This window comes from Tiliqua scincoides, chromosome 2, assembly GCF_035046505.1.
Source record: "Tiliqua scincoides isolate rTilSci1 chromosome 2, rTilSci1.hap2, whole genome shotgun sequence".
Lineage (NCBI taxonomy): Eukaryota > Metazoa > Chordata > Lepidosauria > Squamata > Scincidae > Tiliqua > Tiliqua scincoides.
The window spans coordinates 90,804,463-90,818,597 of NC_089822.1; the positions used below are offsets into that span (position 1 = coordinate 90,804,463).

Sequence of the window (14,135 nt, forward strand, 5' to 3'; positions counted from 1 at the left end):
GCTCCCGGCCACGACTCCTCCCTCCCCGGAACGCTTCCCCCACACCCCCGACCACGTCCCCATCTCCCGTTCCGCAGCCTGGTGGTCACGGAGACCTGGCGCTGGGTGCCTGCTGGGCGCCTGCTGCGCGCTGGCTCAGCGCCAGCCGGAGCTGAGCCAGCTCTAGCGAGAGCCCGGTAGTGAGCCCCACAAACATGCCTTACGGCCCGTTTGCGACTGTGCTCCGTGCTGCAGAGGTGCAGCGCGGACCACAGGCTCAGGCTCTTACTCAGTTAATAACAATGGCCCAAACTTATTTTAAAAAATACATTCAAAATTGATAAACCTGAATTAGAATGTATTAAAAAAAATAGCTTAAACTGTAAATGTGTGGAAGAATGGTTTTATATGTGGCTATTATGTCAAAGAAAAAAAGGAAAAAAATGTAACTAGATTGGAAAATGGTAAAGAACATATTATAAGAGATCATTGGTTCCATCACAGTTTGGAAATTAGATTATTTTTATTTAATATTAATGAGTAATTGAACTAGTTGAGGATTGATAGAAAGTGAATATTTAGAAAATATATTATAGGGAATTTGGAAGAATTGATTATATATGATATAAGAAATGCAAAATTGATTATAAGAGTCAGAAGCAGATGAAAGAATTGTTCTAAATGTGGTCACTATTTTAAAAAAATATAATTAGAATGGAGAATGGTAAATAATTGATTATAAGAGATTGTTGATTTTGTCATATCTTGGTAACTAGATTATCTTTGCTTTAATATTAATGAGCAATTGAAGCTAGTTTACGCTTGATAGAAAGTGAATATTTAGAAAATATAGCAGAGGGAATTTGGAAGAACTTATCGTATATGATATAAATCAATAAATCAATAAGAGGTAGAAGTAGATGAGTAAGTAGATTAGGAGGTATAGTATGATTACTTAGTAATGGTATGTGGTATTTAGCACTCCTAAATGTATGTTATATGTTTGCATTATTTGTATTGTTTTGTATTATGTGATGTCTGTATGTGTTAATAAAAAGAATTAATAAACATTAAAAAAAAGTCTTCTAAGCTAGTGACTAACAACTTCCCGCCAGTTGCATCACTAGGATGATATCACTTGGAGCAGTAACTCATGGTACCATGCCCATTAACTTTATTTATTTTACTGTCTTACAGCCCGATCCTATGCATGTCTACTCAGAAGTAGGTCCCATTAGAGTCAATAGGACTTACTCCCAGGAAAGTGTGGATAGGATTGGGCTGTAACAGAGCAGGTTACCCAACAAATCAGTAATCAACAAATAACCAGTGGCCAACTTGATGACTCTCACACAACTGAATAGGAGTTCTAGTATTAGCTCTGTTTATTACTATTAAGAATATTTACTTGCTGCTTTTCAACAAAAAAGTTCATAAAGCAGTTGACAGACTTAGGGCCCAATCCCATCCAACTTTCCAGCACTGATGCAGTCATAATGCAGCTGTTAGGTAAGGGGAACAAACATTCCCTTACTTTGCTGAGGCCTCCATGACTGCCTCCCTGCCACCAGATGCAGTGCATGCCCCACTGGCATGGCTGCATCAGAGCTGGAAAGTTGGGTAGGATTGGGCCCCAAATCAAAAAACTAAATGGCTTCCTGTCCCAAAAGGACTCACAATCTAAAAAGATGCAAAAGAACATCAGCAAACAGCCACTAGAAAAGACACTGCACTGGAATGAAGAGGGTCAGACTCTCCCCCTACTAAAGAGAAGAGCAGCACCATTTGAAAAAAAGTTAGCATGTTGCCCCAGTAATATGCATGTGTGTGAGTCATATGACTGGTGGGGTCATATGACTGGTGCCACTATAAGAGCAATACCATTTGAAAAAGCAGGAATAACTGTATCATGATACATGGAACTGAGAGTAGACTCATACTAACATCTTATTGGTTCTATGCTGTGTCATAACAACACCTCATTGGCTCTTGGAACAATCAGTCTCTTTGGTCAGTTTCAAGTTAAGGGAATCCACTTTTTGTTACATAAGGTAGTATTCCGCCCTTCCCCCTTTTCTGGTTATTTGGCGATAACTTTTGATAGAATACAGATAATTCAACATGGTATGTTTCATTGCATTCTGCATTAAATCACCTATTGAATTATATGTTGGTATTATTCACAATTACCAAAGTTACTACAATTGTGGCCACTAGTGGTGTCACCCCCCTGAGGGTATCACCCCCCTGCCCCCTCTAGGTACACCACTGAATGTAGTCCTCTAAATTGGTTTGGTGTTTGACATTTTGTAAAAACGGGATTTATAGGAAAGGGGAAAGAATATTGTCAGAAGAAGGGAATAGCACTGAAATTTATAATGGGGGGGGGGGACGGACAAAAAATTACCAGTCAACTTGATGACATATATTGGCTTTAGCTCACGATACACCTGGTGTGACGATACTTTAAGGACTGGCCTTTGTCCCACTTCACAGTGATAAGATAGACCCAGTCACATGACCCCAGCCTGGCTAACACAGCAATGCTCATCATGCAGCAATCAAATCATGCAACAGTAGCTGGCACTTGCTGGAGGCTGCGCTGTATGATTTTTAGCATGCCACTGTCACTGGATGTATCCAATAATCTGCAGTGTTGTACGAATGGTTCCCGAAAAGCTCAACGTGCACCAATGACACCAGTCATGTGACCCAGTTAATGCTTAAGATGCCATGTGCTATAAGAGTCTAGTCACATGACTTCATTAGCATCTTGCCCCAGTAGTGTGCATGCACTGGGGCAAGATGCTAATGAAGTCATGTGACTAGACTCTTATAGCACATGGCATCTTAAGCATTAACTGGCTACTCTGGGGAGGGGAGGTTGCAATTTATTGGAGTGTGTGCGGGTACTGTTTAAAACCCTTTATGTTAAAGATTAGCAATTTGGGAAAAAGTGTTCAGTCAAAGCTCCTCCCTAACACATGGTGATTTTAATGAGAAGAGTTTTGTTATTGTCTGGGAATAGCATGCCATCCCTGCCACCACTTCCCCCTAGAGAGTCTGCCACCCTAATGCATGGCCATTGAGCTCTGTGGCCCTGTCACCTGAGCAGCCAAGGAGCACCCAGCTAACAAACCAGCCACCAATCCCACAGCTAGCACTCAGTCACTGGGTGAGCCACAATTCTGTGACTACCTTTGCCTCTCCTGATGCTCCCAAGGCAAGTGCACTAGGGCAATTGCAGTCCTGCCCCCTGGGCCAGGATCACAATATGCCTCCCTCAGGTCAAAAAATGTTCACTTTTGGAGAAAACCAGAGGTAACCTTTTTAAGCCTTCCGGAAACCTCAGAAGGCCTCCCTGGGGATACTCCCTGGGGGCACTCCCCGGGGGCACTCCAAAGGCTTTCCAAGGTCTTTTAAAGGAGACTGAAGTTAAGAGAGAGAGAGAGAGAGAGAGAGAGAGAGAGAGAGAGAGAGCAGTGGGGAAGGGTGTTGCGATGGCACCCTCTGCCAGGTGGTACCCCGGGGTATTTTCCCCCTTGACCCCTTCAGGTACACCAGTGCACTAGGGAGGCAGGTTCTGGGCTGGAAAGGAAGTGAGGCTGCATGTGCCCTTATGGCGGACTCCAACATAAAGGGCTTAGTTAGTACCAGCGATGAGCAACAGGATGCATGGTTTAGAGCTCTGTGTCTCTCACCATTTGGGGTAGACACACCTCAGTGTCTACCACCAGCCATGAAGGTCATCTTGTAGAGAGAAGGAGGAAACAGATACTGTTTAACCCCAGGATCATCCTGACACCCAGTAAGTTGGTACCATAAGTATTATGAGGGAGGAGTCCTTCTCCATCCTCCTCCATCCTGGTTCTGGAGCTGGGAAACCCCACAGTTAAAATCTTCAAAACATATTTGAGAGGATGTCTGTTGATTTCAGTTAGACTTCACAGTGTGATCAGGATTAAGGCTTTTCAAGGAGAACGCTGGGATATAATCCTAACTCATTGACAACAATGGCACGTTTTTGAGAAAACCAATGGATTTGGATTTCACCTTCAACTTTAGCTGTCAAAGAAATGCAGTTCACATGAAATGTAATTTTGAATTATGAAGCTTGTACACTTTTGAAGTAGAGACGGTTGCAGCTTTCTCAGATCTTGAGTCCTGGGTAGAATTCAGCTGTCTTGCTTAATGTGCACTGAAAAAAGATAAATCAGTTGCATTTTTTGGACATTTGACAATATCTCACCTTACTAGCTTTCAAACACCACCTGCTGCACAAGACTCTGACTTTGTTCTTGATAAGCTCTTAGGAGGAATCATAAATATGTGAAGCCCTGAAACAAATAAAAGAGTAAAGCAGTGTCTTTGAGATCAGGCAATGATTTCCAAGCAGGCATTAATAAACATTTATAAGGCACTTTCTAAGAGTGAAAAGCACCTCACATGTATCATCTTGAATTTTTTTTTAACTCTTTGTGCACTCAAATTTTAAAGAAAGTGATTGAATAAGAACACAAAATGTTTGTGGAGGGGTGTTCAAAGCAAGATCAGAAGGTACTAAGATCATTCACACACACACACACACACACACACACACACACACACACACACACACACACATACACAATGGAGACACCCCATATACAAAATACAGGGAATTATAAAAACATAACATTGTATCATAACAAAATAATAGGAATCCTAGAATTCCATGTCCGATTGAAATTAATGACATGTGCAGCCCAGCCAGCAGAATGTCCATTACACTGGTGGAGTTGGCAGGATGCTGTTGGAAGTGACTAGAGCGTGACTGGAAATCATGTGACAGTGTCATGTGCTCTGGCATTGCCAGTGAGCCCAATGAGACCGCCAGAGCAATCACTTGCATTGATAGGTTATGAGGCCTCCGCCTGCCGGTATAAAGTGAGTCAGCAGTGGGGCGGGTGGTGGGAGGGATGGGGCAGGGAGTGAGAGGATCAGGGGTGTGACTGGATGGGGAGGGGGAGGAACTGGGGCAGGCAGGCTGGTGGCATCCATGGCACACACTAGATCTTATACCCTCCATTTCAAACCTCCCCACACCTTTCCTCTCCTCAGACATATGTCAGCAAAATAGGCAGTGTATGTCCAAGGAGACACATTGCCGCTTGAGCAGCATAGCAGGAGGTAAGTAAAACATACTGAACCAGGCCTATATGTATACAGCATGATACCCATTGGAAGATGGTGGACAGAGTTCTTGACTTGAATGGGGGACACCTGTTTCAAGCACCTGCTCAGCCATGAAGTTGACTGGATGGGTTAGTAGGGAGCAAAGGCCTGTTCTTCATCTAATCTAGGTCAACACATTGTTATGAGGACAAAACAGAACGACATTATGTATGTAATGCCGTGAAAATGCTGCCTCTCAATTGGCTGGGGCCTTTGCTGGGGGATGGGGTTGTGTGGTTCTGCTGCGCTAACCTTGCAGTTTGCCTCGACCCCCTCCTGCCTGCCCTTCATATAGTCTGTGAGTAGCCAGTTGCTGTTTATGGGAGACAGGTAGGAATTTTTTGCTGTCACCCAGATTGGTCTATGCACCGGCGGTTTTTTCACCTACGCCAGACTGGCATTGGAATGCCATGTGTTGGGTTTAGGTTTCCTTGGATATTTTTCTTTTATCAATTTAGGCTGGTTGGCAAGCCCCCTTGCTGGAATATGCAAAGACTACTGCTTGGCTTGGCTTGGCCTGTGGGAATCTACACTGTCCAACTGTCTCAACCCATTGGGGTTGGTGTGATAAGCTCACTCGCAGCCCAATCTTATTGCCGAAAGCTCTGCCAGGTGCAGCAGCACCAAAATGGCTACTGCTGCATCCGGTGGCAATGCCAGGCCTCCTTTTGCCCCCTTCCCCCAAGTAAGGGTGCAGAGGCCGCAGTGGGTCTCCTCCATTCTTCAGCAGCTGTTTTGCCAGTGCAGACTGCAGGAGCTCTGTGTCAGGCTGAAATGCATAGAATTTGGCAGAGCAGGGCTCTGCCGGTTCCACCCTGGTTCTTCCCCTGCCCCACCTTCCCCCTGCCATCCCTATCCCAGAATGCCTCTCCCTGCCCCCAAGGCCCTCAATGCCACCTGAAGTTCCTACCATGCTTTGGGCAGCATCCATCTGGCACTGAGCTCAAGACCAACTGGCACTGGGATGGCACTGCTTCCTCGCAGGATTGGGCCCTCAGTCTCTGATAGAGTGTAGCTTTGGGTCAGGTGGTTATGCCCATTGATTTCCTGGCAGAGGTAGGTGCTTACCACTTTTTCCCCTACTTAACTGCCCCTGTGCTGGGATGGGGGGGGGGGGTTGTGAGTTACATTTCTCTGCTTCAGGTGTTTTGTTGTAATTTTAAATAAAGTGGCCCAATTAATTCCAAGCCTCTGTTTCAGGAGCTTATTTGGGGGGGGGGAGTGCATGGGTAATAAGAGATATGTATTACTATATATATATATGTATTTATATATATATAAAGCTGACTTCATTTTTTAAATCCAAACACTGCAATGATTTCAAAGATTAACTAAAAAGGTTTGAACATAACCTCTCTTTGACCTGAAAGCCAGTTACATATGTCTGAGACAGATACAATCTAGATAATACTGCTAATTCTTCACTTGCATACCTTTTTCTATGACCCATGAAATTGCGCATATGATGTAAGCAGGGGCAGCACATGCCTCTGTGCCCTCTGAAATCAGCTGCCCATTGATGCTCCTGCTTGCTTGCACCCACATGCAACCCTTCCATGGAGGGAGATCTGCCAAACGAACAGGTGTCCTTCTGTCCCCTCATCCCTTTGCTTACAAAGTGCGCACTGTGCAGCTTTGTCCGTCTGTACCTCTTCTGTTTTAAATGAACAGGCACAGGGAATGCTGGGAAAATGAATGCCCCCTGCTCATGCTCATTGTACATGGATGTGAAGCACAGTGGGGAGGCTTTGTAAGTATAGTGAAGAGACCGGCAGTTCAGTGGGCTCCAAATCCCCTGTGCTTGCCTACTTGGTGCTTTGTAAGGCAGGGAGAAGCGATCTGGGAGAAGCTTTTTTCCCCTTCCTCCAGCAGGCTGGAGAGGGCAGTGGATGGAAGGGCTAGTGTCATCTATTTGTTGCATATCAAAGGGTGCCCACACAAACATGGCCTCAGGAATGGGCCAGCCCTGTATATAAGTGATATTCACAAGCAATGTTTCCTGTAAAACTTTAAGGCTGTGCAACTCCAAGCCGAGCTCTGTGTAGAATGGAGCTTGGCAACCCGAAAGTTCAGTGATGATCCATGACATCATCTCTGAGTATCCAAAGATGGCGTCACAACGCAATCAAAGAAGGGGTCTGTGCACCAGTGCAGACTTCTTGGAGAGAATATATTGCACAACCACCTTGTATGATTGTCAGCATTGTATCCCCAGGTTGCATATTTAGAGGCAGGATTTGAACAGTATTAACCATTAAGTACACCATTCTCACCACTTCATACCAGATGATGGTCACCAAAGACAATCCATTGGTACAAACAAATCTAAGCAACACCAAAGAGTGAAAAACATTCTACCTAGAATGATTTGCCAATATTTTGTTTCCTTCTTCTTTAGTATCTCTTTCTCCTCTCTGAGGTCATCTCCTGCCTCCTTTTCTCCTCATGTCCCTGCCTTTCCCTTAAGGCTACATGTCTCTTGAGCTGCTTGGCAAAAGCTGCTGTGACTGAGTATTTGGATGATGTCATAATCATAGTCACAAAGAAAGCCAGATCATAATGCTGCCATTACCGGTGGTCTTATCACTGAAAAGGGTCTTATCTCAAACTGCTACTCTAGTTATACTAACAAAGGACACAGAGATGGAGAAAACAAGACAAGATATCAATAGTTCAGTGGAATCAGATGTTACCAAAATTGCTGGTGAGTGGAATTATGTTTCACTTTAAAAGATGCAGGAAAACAGTCTTACCGCAGCTTTCAGATAAAGATATATAGTCAAGATGAAATACTCAGCTCTGTTGCTTCAGAGGGGCTTGGCCTGGGTACAGATCAGTGTAATATCAGAGTACAGAGTACAGTGTAATCAGAGTACAGAGAACTGCACTCTGAGACCAAGAAAGAAATGGCTTCCAGTCAAAAAAAATAGTATTAAAATTTATTATCAAAGTACTCCAAAAAAACCTTTTCCCCCCACAATTAACAATAAAGAAATAACAATCAACCTTAACAAGTGTGTGCTATGTTCCTGATTCATGGTGAATGGATGTATATACAGGCATCCCCTGCTTTCTGACTGTTCGTTTTTCAATGATCCACTCTTTCAACACATTTCAATTATACCCATAACTCACTCATTCGATGGCTGTTCTGCTCTTTCAACTCCTCTCTGCTGTTCTAAAGCAGGGGTCTCCAAACCCGGCCCGGGGGCCAGATGCGACCCACGGAGTGTCTCTATCTGGCCCGCGGCTAGCCTCTGATTCCCTGAGAGCCTCTGGTCCAGTTGACCAAACACAACCAGAGTTGTGCTTGTGGATGGAGAAATCCTGGACATTTGAGCCCATTCATTCATTCATTTCAGTCATTCATCTAAGTTCCATCTCTAATGTATTTATTTAAATTTTATATTTAATTTTTTTTTCCAGCCCTCGACACCATGCCAGATATTTGATGCAGCCCTTCGGCCAAAAAGTTTAGAAACCTCTGTTCTACAGGCTAAAATTGCCCTCCCCCATGTTGATTTGCATATGACATAGTGATTCAAACTGATTGTGTGTGTGTGTGTGTGTGTGTGTGTTGTGTGTGTGTGTGTGTGTGTGTGAGAGAGAGAGAGAGAGAGAGAGCATGCCAACTTTAGCTCTGAGTCTATTTCCATTCCTGAAGGCATTAATGAGAGTCCATTTACAAAAATCTTTGTGTGACTAGTGGCGTTTCAGGGGGTTCCCACCTCCAGGGCAACCCCCGCCCGTTTTTCACCCCTCACCCCACATTTTTGCCCCCACACCCTTTTCTCCACCCCTTCCGTCGCTGCCCAGAAGTAATTGTGGTGACGTCATTTGCGGTGACGTCATTTGCTGCCCAGAATTAACTGCAGTGACGGTGACCTGTAAACAAGGGGGAATGGAGGAGGCAGCTGAGCCCCCCACGGAGCCTTCTGCGCCACTTGTAAGCAGCACGGAGGTCTCCATGGCAGCGGTCTGGGGCTGCTTCCAGCAGCCTCAAACTGCTACAGTGGAGACCTCTGCACCACTTGTAAGCGGCGCGGAGGGCTCCATGGGGGCCCAGGAAGTGGCACACGTCTTCTCTAAAATCGAAGGGGGCGGGCGCTGCTTCTCCTCCGCCTCTGAGGGAAGCGGTGCCCCAGACAGGCGGGCTTCCAGCAGCCCCAGACTGCTGTAAAGGAGACCTCTGCGCCACTTAGAAGCGGTGCAGAAGGCTCCGCTGGAGCCCAGGAAGCGGCATGCGTCTTCTCTGAAATCAGAGCATGCGCGCGACGCTTCCCCTCTGCCTCTGAGGGACGCCCTCAGAGGCGGAGCAGGGGTGCCCAGGAGCGTTCCTGGGAGGCAGCACCGACTGGGCTGCCCCTCCCCTCCCCTCCTCCTTTATAAGGAGGATAGGAGATGGGCGCCCTAGAGCATCGGTGCCTCTCTAGGGCGCCAGTTTCCTATCCTCCTATAAAGGAGGAGGGGAGGGGGGCGGCTCACAGTGCTCCTGAGTGCTCCTCCTCCGGTGGGGGGGAGGCTTGGGGTGTGGCACTCCTGGAGGGTCGATGCTCAGAGCATTTGCCCCATTTGCTCTCCTCTATGTCCGCCAGTGTGTGTGACAGCAGGAATTTGCAAGATAAAAAAGGCATTTGCAATTTGCTAGCTAAAAAAGCACTGGAAGCAATGAAAATAAGAACTAAGAGAGATCATGAAGAGAAAAGAAAAAAGGAGCTTAAGGTGACCTTATGACCTATTGGAGGTCATAAACCTCCAATAAGGAAGGCGTTTTGGAGTAGCAGCCAGAGTTGGTCTAAGTGGTGCTGCCTGGCATCAGATGTATGCATAATTAAATATAAGGTCATAACTTAGTAGAAAATAAGGGGAACAAATGCAAGTTGTTAGTGAGTATAGACCTATTTTATTTCCTATTGTGGAGATATACCAAACCAAGCAAACAAACCGAAATCTGATACTCAGAGCAGAATATATACATTTGGAAGATACAGTGTCACTCAGGCTTTTTTGTTTTGTTTTGTTTTTAACTTTGGAACAAGATCTAAGAATTTTACTGGTATATTATTTTTTGAGTTTTTCTTGAACTCATTTACAGCCCAATCATATTTTAGAATTACACTGGCAGCACATGTGTTCTGCCTCCGTAACCTCCTTTATGGCCTTCGCAAATGCAATGGGCAGCTGAATCCTAGCCTGCGCTGGAATGGGGAGGCCAGCTGGCCTGCCCTGTATCCAGAGTGGGATTGGGGCTGCGTGCAGCCGAGCCCTACCCCAGGTGACACTGCAGCAGCCCCAGTGGGGCTACTCAGATCTGCACCACCTAAAGAGGTGATTCAGTTCCAAGCATCCCGGAGCTGCACTGGATCACCCAGGAGTAGGGTTAGGATCTAGCACAAGTGCCAGATCCTGGCCCCAGTCTCTGCTCAGCCCCCAGCCCACCCATGGGCCCAATCACTGACTGCCCTCCCTCCACTCTGGAATACTTCCATTCCACCCTCCCTTGCCCCCTCCCCAGACCTCCATACCAGCCTGACATGGCTGGCACAAAACTACATTTCCTCCAGCACAATGGTGCCACATCCATGTGCTGGCCTCCCAACTCTTGAGGTGGTGTGAAAATGCCTTATGGGACTTTTGTGACACCTCTGGACCAGGACAAGGGACTTGTGCCAGCCTAGACTTGTGCCTAGCCTTGTTCCCAGAGGTGGGTTCAGGGAAGTCAGAGTTGGCCCTATAAAGAGGGAGAAGGCCAGTAATGAGTGGGATGGCTGGAGAGAGGAATTGGTTCTCTCCACCCTTGCCCAAGACCAGAACTACAACCACAACAGGGAGGAGGACCAGGGTGATGTAAACCCCCTCCCCCTGATCCTATCTGAGGCCTTGCCCCAGGGCCACTCTGGGATCCACTCCTCTGAACCCAAACAACCCTCCCCCACAGTTCCCTTACTCCAAGGAGACCTCCAATAGCCGAAAATCCCGTGGGATGCAGCAGAAGCCACACTACTGCATCACTGCACAGAGATTTACGTAGGATTAGGCTGTTAAAAGTTGAACACTTGAGAAGAGAATGTTAAATACATTTGGCTTGTCTGAGGAAGACTATTTTGGCTTGTCTCATAATTTTTTCAGATATTTCACCTCAGGAAGCGAGCCCACAGACCACTTTGAATTTTATTTGAGTATATTACTGAGGCTTGACATTCGGAACATTATAGTATTTGGGAGACAAACTGACGTGACACACTGAAAAAACCTGTACATTTACAGTCGCTCAATACATTTTTTTAAAAAGCACCTTCTACACAGTGAGGAAGTGCAACATTCTGAAATTCAGCTTGAAGAGCCAAGCTAGCCGTCGCAACTCATGGAAGTGCCGCACGTAACTCAGCCAAGGTTAAGCGTTTTAAATCTCATTTCAATAGATAAATTGTGTAGGTACGTAATGATTTTCTATTTAAATCACTGGGTATTAAAAAGAGCTTAACTTGATACTCTCTAGTTGTAATGTGGGCCCACTAAGATGCGCATGATGTCAAATGTGTCCACCTTCTCATGTCTGACAAAAACTCTTCAAAGTAATCTGGCATACCAGAGGAAATCCCATTAACCTTGCTATGTTGTTTCCTTCTCCTCTGGTTTGTCTTCCTGCTTACTTACCACCTTACTTGATTCTCTCTAATCAAGAGAGAATTCTCCATGCAGCAAACACCTCTGTTTGGCTAGGCTCCTGCTCTGAGCCATGAATTTACCAAAACTCAGGCCCTCGCTTCTGTTACCTGATCAGACAATTTGCAAATGAACATTAAAATTAAACTATGCTGTTATCTGTGGAAAAAGTCCAAAATTTTGGGCTGTATCAAAAACAATGCAGTCCACTGCATCCCAGATACATCTCATCCAAAATAACTACAGTAACAGGACACAATTCACCCTGAACGATTCAAGTTTGAAGAAAATTGATTTATTATTATTATTATTTATTATTATTAACAGTATTTATATACCGCTTATCAACTAAAAGTTCACAAAGCGGTTTACAGAGAAAAATCAAATAACTAAATGGCTCCCTGTCCCAAAAGGGCTTGCACTCTAAAAAGATGCAAATGAATACCAGCAGACAGCCATTAGAACAGACAGTGCTGGGGTGAGGTGGGCCAGTTATTCTCCCCCTGCTAAAAAAAGGAGCATCCACTTGAAAAAGTGCCTCTTACCCAATTAGCAGGGGTTTAACAGTTACATGCATGCAGTATAGTTTTCATACATTGTGTTTCACTGTGAGTATGGTGGTGAGAAAGAAGTATGCAACAAACAACAACAACGGATAATCATATCTCTATTTCAATAAACCTATGTTAAGAGTGTGACAGCATACACTGTTGCAAAAGTGCCATCAAATGCTTTGCAACAGCATTACTAGCTGGCAGAGCAAAGGATGTTCACCAGACCAGGTAAGGCCAGGGGTGGGGAGGAGGGGGAGGGAAAGAAGGGAAGGAGGGGAGGAGTGAAATGGGAACAAGATGGGAGGTGGGTGAATCAGGCCTTCGAGGGGGCAGGATTGGCTGCACCGGCACACGTCATCTCCTAACCCCAGTTCCGGGCCTGATCCACCTGCACAGATCTTCTTCGATTTGCATACTGCTGGTGCACATTGACCCATTGCAGCTGATGGGGTTCTCCTGTGCCCGAGAAGATCTCCAGCAGCCAAAATTTCCCTGCAGTATGCCACATAGCCCCCGCCAGCATTGCTGCATTGCCATGTGGGAATTTAGTTAGTACTGGGCTGTAATATTTGTTCCTTTTAAAAAAGCAGTTTCATGCATGCCCATTTAGGGGGAAGTCCCACTGAGTTCAGCTGAGTGTGACCTTATTGTTGCTCTCTGATTTGTCGTATTTCTCACTCACCAGCATTCTCAAAGCGGCACACGATATATGAAAACAGTATCGCACACATACATCAGTTTTAAGAAGTTTGTTTTTCATCTGAAAACCTGGGATACATCATAGTGGATTGTGTCCTATCAATGTGATTTTTTTTGCCACATTACAGGTAAGGAGCAATTTAATTCTTTCGACAAAATCCAGCTTTGCTAATCACTTTGCAAAGAAGCAGAAAACTTAACCTATAAATCAAGACGTCCGAAAGTAAACAATACAAGTACTCGGCAGTGTGGCATAATGGGATCATCTCTTCTGAAAAACAAGCAAAGTCAAAAACCAAAATTGCAGGCTGAAATGCACAGGGCTAATTCAAAGTAATTTAGACCTTCAGATGAGATTGGTTCCTGAACCTGACAGTGATAGATGGCTCTTGCTACAGCTTATGCCCTCATCATACTTAAACTAATTCGTCTTCCTGTTCTCAGCAGCCCTTAATTCCTGTGGGCTCCAATCATTACTTTACATGGTTGGGCACAAAAAGGAAAAATGTACCATGCATTTTTTCCCCTCAAACTCATTCCAAAAGTACCAACTGCTCCTTCAGAATGAGCATGCAAGCTTATCTAATTTATTCTCCTGAATTGCAATAAGTTGTCTTTCCTTGTGCCTAGTTGAGACAGTAAACACAGCACCAAAGTTCTGATGGATGCTTTTTCATTTCCGTGGTAAAATGACCCATCAAGAAATGCTTTTCTAATTCACTTTTTGTATGTATGATGTACCAACTCACCTTCACTGCTTTTAATATGGTCTAAACAACAGATTCAAAATGTGAGCGCCTTGTTAGTTAGGGAAGGTCCCTTGGCTGGGTTCAGCCCTGTCTTGGTTGGCTCCCAAACTGCATCATTGCACAGCGAGGACCTGTTAACAGGATCCTGCTTGGCTTGCACACTGCTGAGGCTTCCCTTCTGATTGACCCAGTGAATCTCTCCTAGTGAAAAAGTACATTCTGGGTGATGAATGCCCCTATAGGGACTCAAATTCTATCACGGAGAGACCTGTGT

General features: G+C 45.1%; 1 protein-coding gene across 1 annotated transcript in view; it reads left to right on the plus strand.

Annotated features, from left to right (window-relative positions):
* LOC136638587 (zinc finger protein 585A-like) overlaps positions 1 to 14,135 on the plus strand; it is a 904,673-nt gene that overhangs the window by 115,348 nt on the left and 775,190 nt on the right. Inside the window, exon 6 of the mRNA XM_066612623.1 lies at positions 11,693 to 11,699. Within this exon, the coding sequence (XP_066468720.1) occupies positions 11,693 to 11,699 (7 nt within the window). The remainder of the gene's footprint in view (positions 1 to 11,692; positions 11,700 to 14,135) is intronic.